Genomic DNA, 14,233 nt, shown 5'->3' with positions numbered 1-14,233 from the left:
TGAATAGGTGCTAAATAGGAGGAGAGCTTAGAAGTCCCAAGGGTGAGCAAAAAAGATTACAACTCCCCCATCTCAATCAGGTCATCAGGAAGAATTAGTGTAGTGGAGCCAGTGCAAGAAGGGATGGCCAAGGAGGCTGTGTCATCAGGAGGGAGCCAGGTGTCAGTGAGAGCAGAGGATGGAAGTGGGAAAAGAAAAGATTTAAGATGAAAGCAGGTTGGTTAGCTCTGGCAGAGGCACTACAGAGAGCACAGTGCTGGAAGTGGGCTTTGAAGTGGGCCATTCAGGGAGTTAGGTTGAGAACCATGGGAATAAGGAGTGGGGAGGGTGGGGGGAGAATGGGGTTCCGAATCACTGATGGGAAAAGTATGACCAGGTTGTAGTATGTTCATCACTGTATTGAGTTCAGGTAGGTTATTGACAACCTGAGGTGTCTGGTCAGGGTACTTACTGAGTAAGGCAAATGAGTGGCCCCTTGGAGGAGGCCCAGTGTTTCTCTCCCTCTCTTGGGGCAGGCTGGGCCAGGAGTCTGGCAGAGAGAAGAGGAAGCAATAGCATTTCTCTCCTTCTCCAGCAGGGAGGCTTTTCTCATCTCTCAGCTGATGATGTAAAATTATTTTGTATATACTCCATTGTGAGCTCCTTGAGCACAGGCACCATCTTCTGCTTCTCTTTTATATCCCCAGTGTTTAGCACCGTGTCTATCTCATAGTAGGTCCTTAATAAATATTTATTGATTGATCAGTTTTATTGGTTATTTCTCTTCTGTGTGTATATGAGATCTTTGAGGGAAGGGCAATTTCAGATTTGTCTTTATGTCCTCCTAGACAAGCACTTAGTAGGTACTTAATAAATGCTTAGAATATAAGCCTCAAGGATGTTTTTTAACATCACTGGCCCAAGGCTACCTCCTCCTCAATCTGCTACCCAGATATCTTGTTCTCAGAAGCTGGAAATCTAACAAAGCAATCAGCAAACAAGTATTTATTAAGCACCTACTATTTTCCAGGCATTACATATATACACACACAATATATAGACTATATATCGTATATACTATAGATAGTATATATGTGTACTATACATACTGTATATAGCATATATACTTTTGCATGTATAGAAATATTCTATATATTTATCTAGTATATATATCAGAAATATATGTGTGTACATATATATGAAATAAAACAAATATGAGATAATTTTGCAGGGGAGGGTTAGCATCTGGAGGGAATCAAGGACTTCAGGCAGAAGGTGGCTCTTTATTTGTATTCTGAAAGTAAGACAATATTCTCAGAGGTGGGGGTGAGGAGGGAGGGCAGAGGGCACAAGAGGCAGAGATGGGAGAGTGTGAGAACAGCAGATCCAACGTAGCTGGAACTTGGAGTGCGTGGAGGAGAGTAATGTTATGTGTCTGGAAAGGCACAAGATTGAGTCTATAGTGGGCCAAATGGAGTAATTTACATTTGATCCTAGACCTAGACCATTAATGAAGCCTCTTTAAAATATTGTCCTCCTTTAAAATAAAGGTAAGGAAAGGTGACAGCGAAGATATATCTGGGTCTGGTGCAGTACCAACAAGAAATAAATGAAAGGGGTTTTTGAGAAAATTGTCCAGGCTAGGAGGATACTGCCAAAGACTATCTTGTCTTCTTTCACCATTTTGCTTGAGGTCAGCTCCATGTCAGTATTACCTTATGACTCAATAATCAGAGTTTGACTGATCATTGCTTTAGGCATAAAATAAAATATTTATCCAAATAACTGGTTTAGAATGTTCTGCTCTAGGTCATAATAAATCTGAGTGCCTCCAGGGGTTCTTAACCCAGGTTTTATGATCTTAGTGCTTTGATATTCTGATAACTGTATTTCAGTATAATTTGTCTCCTTTATAATCCTATGTATTTTTTTTAAAACCCTTACCTTCCGTCCGTCTTGGAGTCCATACTGTGTATTGGCTCCAAGGCAGAAGAACGGTAAGGGCTAGGCAATGGGGGTCAAGTGACTTGCCCAGGGTCACACAGCTAGGAAGTGGCTGAGGCCAGATTTGAACCTAGGACCTCCTGTCTCTAGGCCTATTTCTCAATCCAGGTTCTCAATCCACTGAGCTACCCAGCTGCCCCCCCAATATGTATTTTGTTATATGCATTTGAAGACATTCTGAGCAGGGATCCAGAGTCTTTGTCAGACTACTAAAGGGGTCCTTGACACAAAAAGGTTAAGAACCACTGGTCCACCAGAAACCACACATGGAGGAATCTATTATTTAGAGGATGCTTTGAATAACAGTTTCTACCATCCAATTGTGTTAACTTCTCACTTCCAACTTCCTTTGGGTAACTTTTTTCTTCCCAACGGGAATTCACTTAGATTTTAGTAACACAAGAGTGACAAGTATAATCTCAAATAAAAAGAAGAGAGAGAAAAAGAAAACAAGCCTAACAAAGTATAAAGTCTTCACATTATCATCCTCAAAAAAAAAAAAGTCACTGAAAGGCTCTTCACACAAGCACTGTGCTGAAGAGCAAGTTAAATAATCAATATGCTGCCTTTCTAGCCAGTAGAACTTAAAAACATCCATAAGTAAAATCTAACCTTCTGAAAAGGAATGAATAACTCCTATTTCTGGAACATTTTAGCACTCATCAAGCACTTTTCTGATAACTGTTCTGGGAACTTAGTGTTCCATTCTAATCGATGGGGATAAAGGGGCTCAGGAAGGCTAAGTCACTTGTCCAAAGTCATACAACTCGTAATTGGCAAAGCTGAAACTGGAACTTGAGCCTCCTTACCTTCTGTATGGTGCACTTTTCATCCCTCCACAGCATCCTGGGTCTGATGTGTATGCATGTATGTGCTATGTATGCATGTTCGTACTAGTGAGGAGCTCTGGAAACTTGCTTTTTACCACTTCTCTTCCACTCTCCCCTGGCCCTTCTTTCGTTTGAGAATCTCTTCCCAAACAGGTTCTGTCTCTCTCCTCCCATAACCCACTTTGGAGTGCTGGAGTGGTCAGAGGCCTGGTTTCCTGTCCAAGCTCTTCCTCTTACTAACAAGATATCCTTGTCAAGTAATTTTTTCTCAGATTCCAGTTTTTTGATCTGTACAATGGAAATAATAATACCGAAGTGCCCTTGGTCATGGATCTTTTGTGTAAAAATATTTCTAAACTTGCAATTGCTACATAATTGAAAAATTATCACTATTGGTCCCATATGCCTACATTCCTTTCATCACCTAAATCAATAAAATGTCTAGGCCAATTAGGAGTCATATAATCATTTAGAGTTAGCAGAATAAAAATTAGTATATGCGATCCATGCTGATTTTGCATGAACAGACAAATATATGAAGTACTGGAAACATGACAATTGAGTAAACCTCTGTTAATAATTGTTTAAAAGAATCTAATGGCATATCCAAGTGGCTAATTTTAGTAACAGAGAACAGAACTAGGAGGTAAGTTATTCTTAGTAATCTCCTAGCTGAAAAGCCCAGTGCTTTAACTCCAAAAAAAAACCCCAAACCCAAACAAACCAGTGCTTCAGAATAGCTACTACCTTCTCTGCTAAGACCTCCTGAGTACAATGTCTGAAGAGGCCCCATAATAGAAAGGTGTTTGGTCAAGTAGACAAGAGTATGGTGCAAAGGAAACAATGTTCACAATGAGTCAGCCAATTCTAGCTGCTCTGTAGGCATTCTAGATAAGAGGGGACACATTACTTCACCTATCAGTGTTCATTTACTCTCAAATGGAAGTCACAGGATCTCAGAACAATGTTTAAATAATATAATGCAATAAAATATAAGTAAATAGAATGCCAGAGGTATCAAATATCTAGCCAATAGGCTGCTTGCTTTCTGTAATACTCCTGAATATGACCCAAGCCAAATTAAAATGTTATTGGGAAATACTAAACAAAGTAAATTAAAATACAATAAAACAATACAATACTACAATAAAATAATGATGACGAGTAAATTTCCAAGTCAATATGTGCCCAACAGATCCTTAGGTACAGTTTAACGGCCCCCATCTCTATTTGAGTTTGCCACCAATGACATATGGAATAAAGTTTATTTTGAGAGAGATAGCATGTTTTAGAGGGAAGAATACTGGACTTGGAGTTCAGAATAGACTCAAGTTTGTATCCTGGCTGTAACTCTTCCAATGTGTGATCGTGGGCAAGTAATTTAACTTTTCTGAGCTGAATTGTGGGGGTTTTCTTCCTTCTGTAAAACAGGGATAATATTGCTTGCACTATTTACTTCACAGGGATGTTTAAGTGCTTTATAAATGTGGACTGTGATTAATATTACAAACCAGAGTATTTGGTTTAAGGAATCGGAAATTACATGTTAGATACTTCCCTTTTCATGTTTTAGCAAATTGGTTATTGAAAGAAGGCAGAAAAATGGACTTTAAAGGCAAAAAAAATTAACTTCTGCATAAAGAAAAAAGATTAAACAAATTTGTGAAGGATAAAAAGTACTACCTCTTTCATAACAAATAAATTAGTGGTGGAAAGGGAAAGGAAAATAACCTTTGTTCATGAATTAAAATTGTCAAAATCCATATGTGAAGACCCAGTTTTTCTGTTAGGTGAGACATATACTAGTAGGAAGAACAAGTAGAGAAATAAAGGACCTGTTTTGATGGCAGAAAAATTATTGAAACTGTAAGACACTGTGGTCCCTTAGCTCATTTACATGTGATTGTTTTTAGAATTTGAGAGGGTAATCATTCAACAAAATGGTAAATCATATAACTGTTTGGAGATTGTGGAATGATTAAATGAGGACTAGTAGAAAGATAGATTTTGTGAATCTTTATCTTATAAGAGAAAAATGAGTCCTTTAATACCAAGAAGCTCTGATTTTAGCCCATTTGAGAATTGAATCGTTCAGGAAGGGCAGAAGCAGTTAAGAGGTCAGAGGAAGAAAGATTTTTTTTAAGTAGGGGGAAGACCTATTTGTACAAAAAGTCTTATAGCAGCTCTTTTTGTGGGAGCAAAGAATTGGAAATTGAGGGGATGTCTATCAATTGGGGAATGGCTGTACAAGTTGTGGTATCTGATGGTGATGGAACTCTATTGTGCTGTAAGAAATGACAAGCAGAATGATTTCAGAAAAAGCTGGAAAGACTTACATGAACTGATGCAAAATGAGGTGAACAGAACCAGAAGAATGCTGAACACAGAAATATTTCTTGATGAACTGAGAATGATGATCTAGTTATTCCCAGCAATGCAATGATCTAAGAGACTCATAATGAAAAATGCTAGAAAAAACGATGGAGTCTGAATGCAGACTGAAACATACTATATTTCATTTTCTTTTTTTTTCACTTGAGATCATCTCTACCAAATGACTAATATGGAAAAATGTTCTACATGATTACATGTGTAAAATCTGTATTAGATTGCTTACTTTCTCAGAGAGATGGGAGGAAAGGGAAGAAGGGAATAAGGAAGAATTTGGAATTCAAAACTTAAAGAATGTTTAAATTTGTTTCACATGTAATGGGGAAAATAAAATGTCATATTTTTAAGAAAAAATCATCAGGGGGAGCTAGGCAAAAAGAAGCTATTAGGCATAGTTATCTGTTAGGAAGGCTTCATCTGATATACTATGGAAATACCTGATTTGTAGGAAAGAAGGCCCCCTGGAAGACAGCAACATTTTTAGCACCATCTGCAATTGAAAAGAGGTGAAGCCTCTCAAAAGTACCTAGTTGTTCATTGCTGCTTCTCTCTAGTTTGAGAGGGAAACCGGGCTTAATAGCTGCTTTGCTAGAATTGCTATAATAGAACCTGCTGGGTAAGAAGCTACCTCGGTCTTTTCTGCTTTATCTAGAAGACAATCTGAGCAGCCTATATATACATATATATTTATATATACTTGTCACTATAATAAAGTAACACTATTTCGGTGTCCTTTGAATGACTGAGTTTAAAAGGCTCACCATTGCTTCATCTTTTCGAGGGTCAGAATGAGGGTAAGTTTTCCTGGGGCAAGAACTAGGAGAAGTAGAAGGGTCACAGCACAGGAGCAGATTCATGTGGCACAGATTATAAAGGGAACAAGGATGTTAAGGCCTACGGCCTACAACTGTTAGGTGCTCTGAATACATAGACTGTCTTCCCTTGTATCTCCCTCCTAAGAGTCTGTAGAAAAGCTTCCTCTTTCTCATTATATGCACTGGTGGAACAGTATGGAACGTGGTTATCAATTATTCTTATATTGGTTTTATATAGAGTAGCTATAATATATTGATTATTGCTCATCTTATCATTAAATATATGTCTTAAGTTTAAGGATTAATGGTGCCATCATCGTGACTGACATTGTGCAGATAGAAAGCGCACCAGTGGGGGCTCAGGAACTAGAGTGAAAAGAAGGGAAAGTATATTCCTCACACAACAGCTGCCATTATTTTATAGTGGTATTTTTTGCAAATGCTTATCAACACTGAAATATGAAATGTTCGAAATCTCATGAAATAATGTTTCATGTTGCTGTCAACTCCTTTCAACTGCCTCTGTAGGGAATATCTATGAGCCATCTTAACATTCTGAATCAACTTCCTTTTTTCTTCTGGTTTCATTTATAGCAAGAATGTCAATTGTATTCTCCTCCTTTGGCATATGTCCTGTCACTAGCCAGGGATTTCACAATTAGGGTACTAAGTCAAATTGAAATTTCTAGATGGCCAAAAAATTGAGCAATTCTTAGCGTTCTCTCTCCATCTTTCTGCCCAATACCAACCATACCACTGCATTCATGGAAGGGTGCTAGGCAGGAATGAGGGCCACTTTCTATTTTTGTTTATTTCATGGCTTTATATGACCAAAAAAAGTCATCCTCAGGTGGCCACCTTCCTAAGCCTCTTCATAACTAGCTGGATTGATCCTCAGAAATCCAACGTGATCTGTTACTAGGGCTATATTAGCAGCTTTTTAGGACCTACTAGAGTTTAACTTCTGTTGGCATGGATTTTGAGAACCTAGGTCACCGCCAAACCACAGTGAGGCAATAAAGTAGGATTCTGTGAAGATGATATATTCATAAATTAAAGTAGTGAAAGGAAAAACTATAGAAAGATCAGGAAAGGTTTCTGAGGAAACAGAACCTAAAGCTGAGCACTAAAGAACGTTTAGATTATGAAACAAAGATTTTGAGAGGCTGAGATGAGGAAGCAATGCATTTTAATCATGAGGGAAAAGGGGAGGGTTGCCTTTTCTGAATGCATGATAGGAGATGGAGTTTTGTTAAACTTGGAAAAAGGCTAGTTGCCTCGTTTGGCTAGAATATACAGTTTGTGAGTGGGAACAGAATGGAATAAGACCAGAAAAGTAGGTAAGAGCCACATAGTGAGGCACTTCAACTCTAGAAACACAGGTTGGTATTGAAAACCACTAATAGTTTTTGAGCAGTCCAGTGATATGATCAGACTTGTGATATATGGAATTATGATGATTTGGATAATATTGTGGAGGACAGACTGGAAAGGGGAAATAATGGAAGCAAGAATAGAAGGTGATTACAACAACTCAAGGGGTCCCCTTTTAGCTTACACAGACACAAGCGTTATGAAGGTCAAACTGACAAGATTCTGTGACTCTGTCCTCTTGTGTGTCCAAGTCATCCAATCAATACCTATAAAGACTTTTTTTTACATTAGATAAATCTGTACAAGTAAATAGAGTCCAATATTATCTACAGTTATTTAAGTGTATTTTATGTCATTAACCCCATTTTCAGGTTCAAGAATAGAGCTGGTAAGGGTCATAAGGGATCTATAAAAGACTTTTATAAATGTTTCTTTAAGATATAGTTACTCTAGGAAACATGTTGACTCATGTATATAGTATACTCCAATAGGACTTTAATAACCGGTAGAGATAATGATTACTTGCTGTTCTGTGCCTGGGTGAAAGGTGAGTTGGTCTTTTGGCTTCTTGGCTTTGAGTGAGGACACATGCATTTCCAGGTTCCCTTCAAGGAAGGTCCATGGAGGGAGACAAAGACTCCAGGAAGAAACTGACGTTTAGAGAGATTGATACTGGAGCATCTCCCCATTCCATCTTGTCAGATTCGAGACTGCAGAGTTTCCCTTTTGATGAGTATGAATGAGTTGTCCCATTGGAGTAAGATATTAGAACTCCAAACCAAATCAAACCAAAAAGCATCTATTAAGCACCTACTATGTGCCAGGCTACAGAATAAGCACTAAAGATGAAAAGAAAAGCCAAAGAAGTCTCTGCTCTCAAGAAACCTAAAGCAGGCCAAAACAAGCAAACCACAATGCATATCAGGATAAAGTGGAGATCTCAAAGGGAAAGCACTGGGAAGTAGAAGTACAGAGAAAGGTTTCTTGTAGAAGGTGGAACTTTAGCCGAGACTTGAAGGAAGCCAGGAGGCAGAAAGGAAAAGGGAGAGAGTTCCATGAGGGACAGCCAGAGAAAGGGCTCAATGTGGGGAGGAGGAGTGTCTTGGAGGAGGCAGGAGGCACAGCAAGAAAACCAGTGTCATTGGATCCCAAAGTATACTGGAGAATATAAAATGTAAGAACACTGGAAAGGCAGGGCTAGTCCATATGAGGAAGGAATTTAAACATCAAACAGAAGATTTTAGATTTGATTCTGGAAGCAAAAGGGAATCACTGACTTCACTGAATGGTGTCCATGGCCATAGTTGCACTTCACAAAGATCAATTTGACAGGTGACCAGGAGATGTACTGGAATGGGGAAAGACTTGAAGACCAAAGACCAAAGATGCCAAGAGCCTGCAGTTAATAGTGCAGTTCATGGTGGCAGTCTCATAGGAGAAATGGCAGGGGGGAAGGGGAATATACAAGAAATATTATAAAGATGGAAATAACAAAGCAAGGGAGGAGTTGAGGATGCCATTGAATTTGGGAGTCTAAGTGACTGGGAGGATGGAGGCACCCTCAACAGTAAAAGGGAAGTTAAAAAGAGGGGAGAGTTGGGTGTATTTGGGGCATGTTGAGTTTAAGTTGTCTTCAAAACATCCAGGTCAAGATATCCAACAGGTATTTGGAGATATGAGAATAAAAGTCATGAGAGAAGTTATGGCTGGACAAATGGTTCTGAGAACCATCTACACAGAGATGATCATTGAGTCCATGGGAGTCGATGTGATCCCTAAGAGAAGAAAAGGGTCCAGGACAGAGCCTTGGGGAACATCCAGAGTAGGAACAACCTAGCTAAAGGCTTCAGCAAAGAAGGCAGAGAAGGTCAGAGGAGAACCCAGAGACAATAATGTCATGGAAACCTAGAGACAATATAAAGCAGAAGAGGATAGTCAGTAGTTATCAAAGGTTGTGGGGAGGCCAGAAGGATGAGTTCCATTGAGAGAACATTCAATAATTGGGGGAGGTAGAGTTTAGAAACTAAACAGAGGTAAACAGGAAGGAAAGTAATCATAATGGTACAAAATTTTTTTTACAAGTCTCTCTAATGAAGACCTCGTTTCTCAAATACATAGAGAAATGAGTTGAATATATGAGTACAAGTCATTCCCCAAGGTTAAAGGAAATGAACAGACAGTTCTCGGAGAAAGTAATTAAAGCTCTTTATAGTCATACAAAATTTTTCTAAATCACTACTAATTAGAGAAATACAAATTAAAACAACTCTGAGGTACCATCCCATAACTATCAGAATGGCTATCATGACAGAAAAGGAAAATGACAAAACTTGGAGGGGATTTGGGAAAGCTGGACACATGCTTTGTTGGGACAGTTGTAAACTGATTCAGTCATTCAGGAGTGCAATTTGGACCTATGCCCAAATGGCTCTTAAAACGGTATATATACCCTTTGATCTAGCAATACCATTACTAGGTTTGTATCCCAAACAGGCAAAAAAAAGTAGGGAAGCCCTATTATACAAAAATATTTAAACCAGCTCTTTTTAGTGGGGCAACGATTTGGAAAGTTATGGGCTACTCATCAACTGGAGAATGGCTGAACAAGTTATAGTACATGATTGCAATCATTGTAATGGAAGACTATTGTGCTATAAGAAATGGCAAGCATGAGAAGCTTGGAAAAACCTGGAAAGACTTACACGAACTGAAGCAAAGTGAAGTAAGGAGAACCAAGAGAACATTGTATACAGTGACAGAAATGCTATTCAATGATCAACTGTGAATAACAGCTATTCTTAGCATTACAATGATCCCAAACTGTCCCAAGGGGCTCATGATAAAAAATGCCATCTACTTCCAGAGAGAAAGAACTGAGTCTCAATCAAAACTTTTTTCACTTCCTTATTTTTTTTTCCTTTTTGAGTTTCCTTCCACTAACGGAATAATGTGGAATAATGTTTTCGATGATTACACATGTAAAACCTCTATGAGATTGCTTACCATCTTAGGGTGGGCAAAGGATTGAGGGGGAAGGAGGGAGAGAATTTGAGACTCAATATTCTTGCCTGAGTGTGAGAGCCTCACTTCATTTTTAGATATAACATTGGGCTTGTGACTCTGCTTTCACAGGAGTAGCTGAAGGCTTGCAGGTCATAGTCCCTGAAAAGACGAAGAAAGCCATGCTGTTCCAGCCTGTCGTGCTTAGCTGCCGCTTCAGCACATCTTCCCAGCAGCCAGCTGTCATACAGTGGAAGTTCAAGTCCTACTGCCAGGATCGGATGAAGGAAGCCTTGGGCATGGCCACGGCCGGGGCTCAGCCCCTCAGCAAAAGGAACCTGGAGTGGGACCCTTATCTGGATTGTGTGGACAGTAGGAGGACAGTTCGGGTGGTGGCTTCAAAGCAAGGTGCTGTAGTCACCCTTGGAGAATTCTACCGGGGAAGAGACATCACCTTTGGGGAAGGTAATCTAGACTGTGTTTTGTTGTTGTTTTAGCACAATCCTGGCTGGGGGGTGGGGGGGGGTCAGGGGAAGAGCCCATGTCCTTTCCAACACTATGAACATTTGGTTGTGTGGGACAAAGTGTACCAACAGATTGAATAATTTTCATGGATGGAATAGTAACTTATATTTATGACATCTCAAGGGTTGGGTATATTGAATCTTTCTCTTATAGATGAGAAATCAGAAGCTCAAAGACTTAACCAGGGTCACACGAATAGTCAGAAACAGACAGAGGCCTTGAGATCTGCAGCCCAGCCCTCTGTCCCTTCCATGGTGTTGCCTTTCTGGAACTAGCCTAGAAAAAACTGTCTGGAGCCAAGACAGAGAGGAGTCCTGACCAGACTCCCCAGGAGCTGGCATTGTTTCAGCATGAAGTTGACACTGGGTCTTGGAGACCAACTTTGACTTCCCACCTTTGCTAAACATCAAGCTGTATACTCACATACTCCTGGTGTTCCTTCCTTTAAATGGCAGAGTTTGATAAATTGCTTCTGCCTCTGGGAGAAGGGTTTTGCATATTAACTGGTACTAGTGGTACTAGATCTGGAGTCAGCGAACCTGGGTCCAAAGCAGTAAATGTGTAACTTTCATCAAGTTACAACCTCTAAAAGGGGAGGGGGTGCTGTTTGTTTTAAGTTCTCAAAGGTCCTAAATATCTCTAAGGCCCTTTTCAATCCTAAATATAAGACCTGATAGCCTTATCTCCTTCTTCTTGAACTTAATTTCTTTCGTAAGGCTAGACTTGGAGGATCAGGGCTGACACAGGGATCTCGGAGACTATCCCAAACATCAACATTCTCCAAAGAATACCTCCCAAATCTGACATTATCTTTGCCTGGTAGGACTGTACTATGAGGTAGCAAACTACTTAGCCCCTAGGCTCTCTAAGGTAGGATAAGCAATTCTGTGTGTCTAGCAGGGTGGAAGGAAGATATCCGTTCATGGAAGAGAAAAAGAGGGGACGTAAGTATGTCTTAGAATACAGCACTTCTCCTGGAGGCACACTACCCCAGTTTTCCACAGACTTTTTTAATGAAGAGGAGGTTAAGGGCTATAAGAAGTTGGTACACTTAGGGAGAACAGGTAGAGAATAGTAGGAAAGAAAAGGCCAATTTCTAGGCCAGTGATGGCAAACCTTTTAAAGACTGAGTGCCCAAATTGCACCCTCACACTGCATTGGAGCCACCCTCTTACCCGGGAGGGAGAAAGCACTCCCATTAGTTGTTGAGCAGAGGGGCGGGATAGGGGAGAAATGTCTTCAGGTGTGGTGGAGAGGGGGAAGAAAGCAGCCTCCTCTGGCATGCATGCCATAGGTTTACCAACATGGTTCTAGACCTTCTCAAGTTCTCTCTCCTAGCTTGTCTTCAGTGGTTCTCAGGCCTGAGTTCTTGGAGTATAGTGGAAAGAGCCCAGGGCCAACAATTCAAGAATCCTGGCTTTTTTTCCTGCCTTAAACCCTTACCTTCTATCTTAGTATCATTTCTAAGACAGATGGGAGGCAAGGGCTAGGTAATCTGGGTTAAATGACTTTCCCAGTGTCACATTAGGAAGTGTCTGAGGTCAGATTTGAACTTGCAACCCCCAGGCCTGGCACCCTATCCACTGTAGTACCTAGTTACCCCAAACCCTGGCTTCTTGACCTGCTCTGCCACTGACATGCCACCTTTGTGGGTCTCGGGCTCCTCATCTGCAAAAATGAAGGGGCTGGATGCACCTCTCAAAGGACTTCTGTGTTCCTATGGCTCTCCTTGTTTTTGTGGGCAGGTGCAGAGCTCAAGATTGGGAAAGTCATGTGGGGAGACAGTGGCCTCTATTACTGTATAGTCACCACCCCTGATGATGTGGAAGGCAAGAACGAGGACTCGGTGGAACTCCTTGTGCTGGGTGAGTAAAAACCATTCCCTGGTTCTGGCCCTGCCTAGAAGGCCCTTGCTGGGTCCCCCCTTTCTCCACAGACATCTGGGTAGATCATTTATTCTCCATCTAGACATGCCTGCATTCAAGTGCTGGCTGCCCTCTCTGCTCGAGGTTATCACCTGCTTTCAGCATTAACCCAAGTGGTTCTGCTTTCTAGCTTCATTTTCTACTTTCTCCTCCTCCCCCCCCCCCCCCCGCCGTCTCTGTTTCCACTTGTCCTTTTTCCTATACTACATAGTGTTAAGGAAACAGAGGAGAAGGAGCTTTGAAGTAAGGCCGAGACCACTGAAATGAAAACAAATTTGGTATTTCAGTCTCTCTTAAGACATGAGGAATGTTTTCCCCATCTAGTTCATTTCCACCTAAGAGAATCATAAAGGTAGGAAGGTCGCAGAGCTTGGATGTCAGAGACAGATAATAATTAGTTGGTTGTTTTGGGGAGCTGGTATCAACTTACCAATTCCCCAAGGAAAAGGGTGGAACTGACTGACACTACCTGGGAGAGTTTGACTTCCCTGCAGAACAAATACATGGAATTCTCTTTGTGAATATAAATGAATTTTGCCTTTTTTGCCTCAATACACAAGCTGAGGATGTATGCCACTGAGAAAGAGGAAAAATGTATGAAGGTTTTTTTTTTTTTTAAAGCAAACTACTTTAATATTGGAAACAAAGGCAGTAACCAACACATGGTCTCAAGGAGGGATCATACTAGAGAAATTATATTTTCATCAACTTTAGTTATTTAAGAAAAACTAAAAGGAAAAATCAGGTGATAGTGTAATTCTGAAGGGCATCTACTTTGGAAAGCAGATGTATTTGGGAAGTTGATATTCATTGCTGGAAAAAGAAATTGCTGGAGGAAGAGGCCACTGCTGATATTCAGTATTCCATGACTTGTTCTGGGATTCTGGTCCCTTTTTCCTCACACTTTCCCATTTGTCAAGTGGAATAATGCTGATAATGGCTGATTTTCCTAGAAGGTTGAATTAGTTTGCATTTATAATGTGCTTAAACATTGGAGAATGAAAGGTTCTCAAGAAATGCAAACTCTAGTTGCCACTGTTTGCATGAATAAAAATACAACACGTTTAAAGGGAAAGACAAAAATGGAAGTCTTCTGCTGGTGTTGTAAGACACCCCTGGGAAATGAGAGTGGGAAACAGCTATGAATCTTTAAACCAGAAAAGGAAAAAAAGAGATGAATTTCTGTTCAATCATACAAATATAAAAGCCAAGTTTGAAAGGATAAGTGGCTCTTTGGGCTGGCAATTCGCTAATTGTGGACACAGTTATTTGCCCAGTATGGTTATTTGCAGAAAAGTAATTGCCTATGCAAGGTAGAGGTCACTTTAAATACTTTGGACCAAGATGCCCTACAAACTCTTGAGAAATAACATATAACGGGAGAAGCCAT

The 14,233-nt window shown here is 40.2% G+C and overlaps 2 protein-coding genes across 10 annotated transcripts in view; one reads left to right on the top strand and one right to left on the bottom strand.

Annotated features, from left to right (window-relative positions):
- ILDR2 (immunoglobulin like domain containing receptor 2) overlaps positions 1-14,233 on the top strand; it is a 100,845-nt gene that overhangs the window by 21,396 nt on the left and 65,216 nt on the right. For all 4 annotated transcript variants that reach the window (XM_007480699.3, XM_056815484.1, XM_056815486.1 and 1 more), the window contains 2 exons: positions 10,526-10,858; positions 12,664-12,783. In XM_007480699.3, the coding sequence (XP_007480761.2) occupies positions 10,576-10,858; positions 12,664-12,783 (403 nt within the window). In that variant the 5' untranslated portion in view covers positions 10,526-10,575. The remainder of the gene's footprint in view (positions 1-10,525; positions 10,859-12,663; positions 12,784-14,233) is intronic.
- The window catches only part of MAEL (maelstrom spermatogenic transposon silencer), an 82,853-nt gene that overhangs the window by 49,100 nt on the left and 19,520 nt on the right, over positions 1-14,233 (bottom strand). The gene's annotated exons all lie outside the window — the stretch shown is intronic.

Source organism: Monodelphis domestica, chromosome 2 (assembly GCF_027887165.1).
Source record: "Monodelphis domestica isolate mMonDom1 chromosome 2, mMonDom1.pri, whole genome shotgun sequence".
Lineage (NCBI taxonomy): Eukaryota > Metazoa > Chordata > Mammalia > Didelphimorphia > Didelphidae > Monodelphis > Monodelphis domestica.
This window is presented reverse-complemented; position numbering and strand designations above follow the sequence as displayed.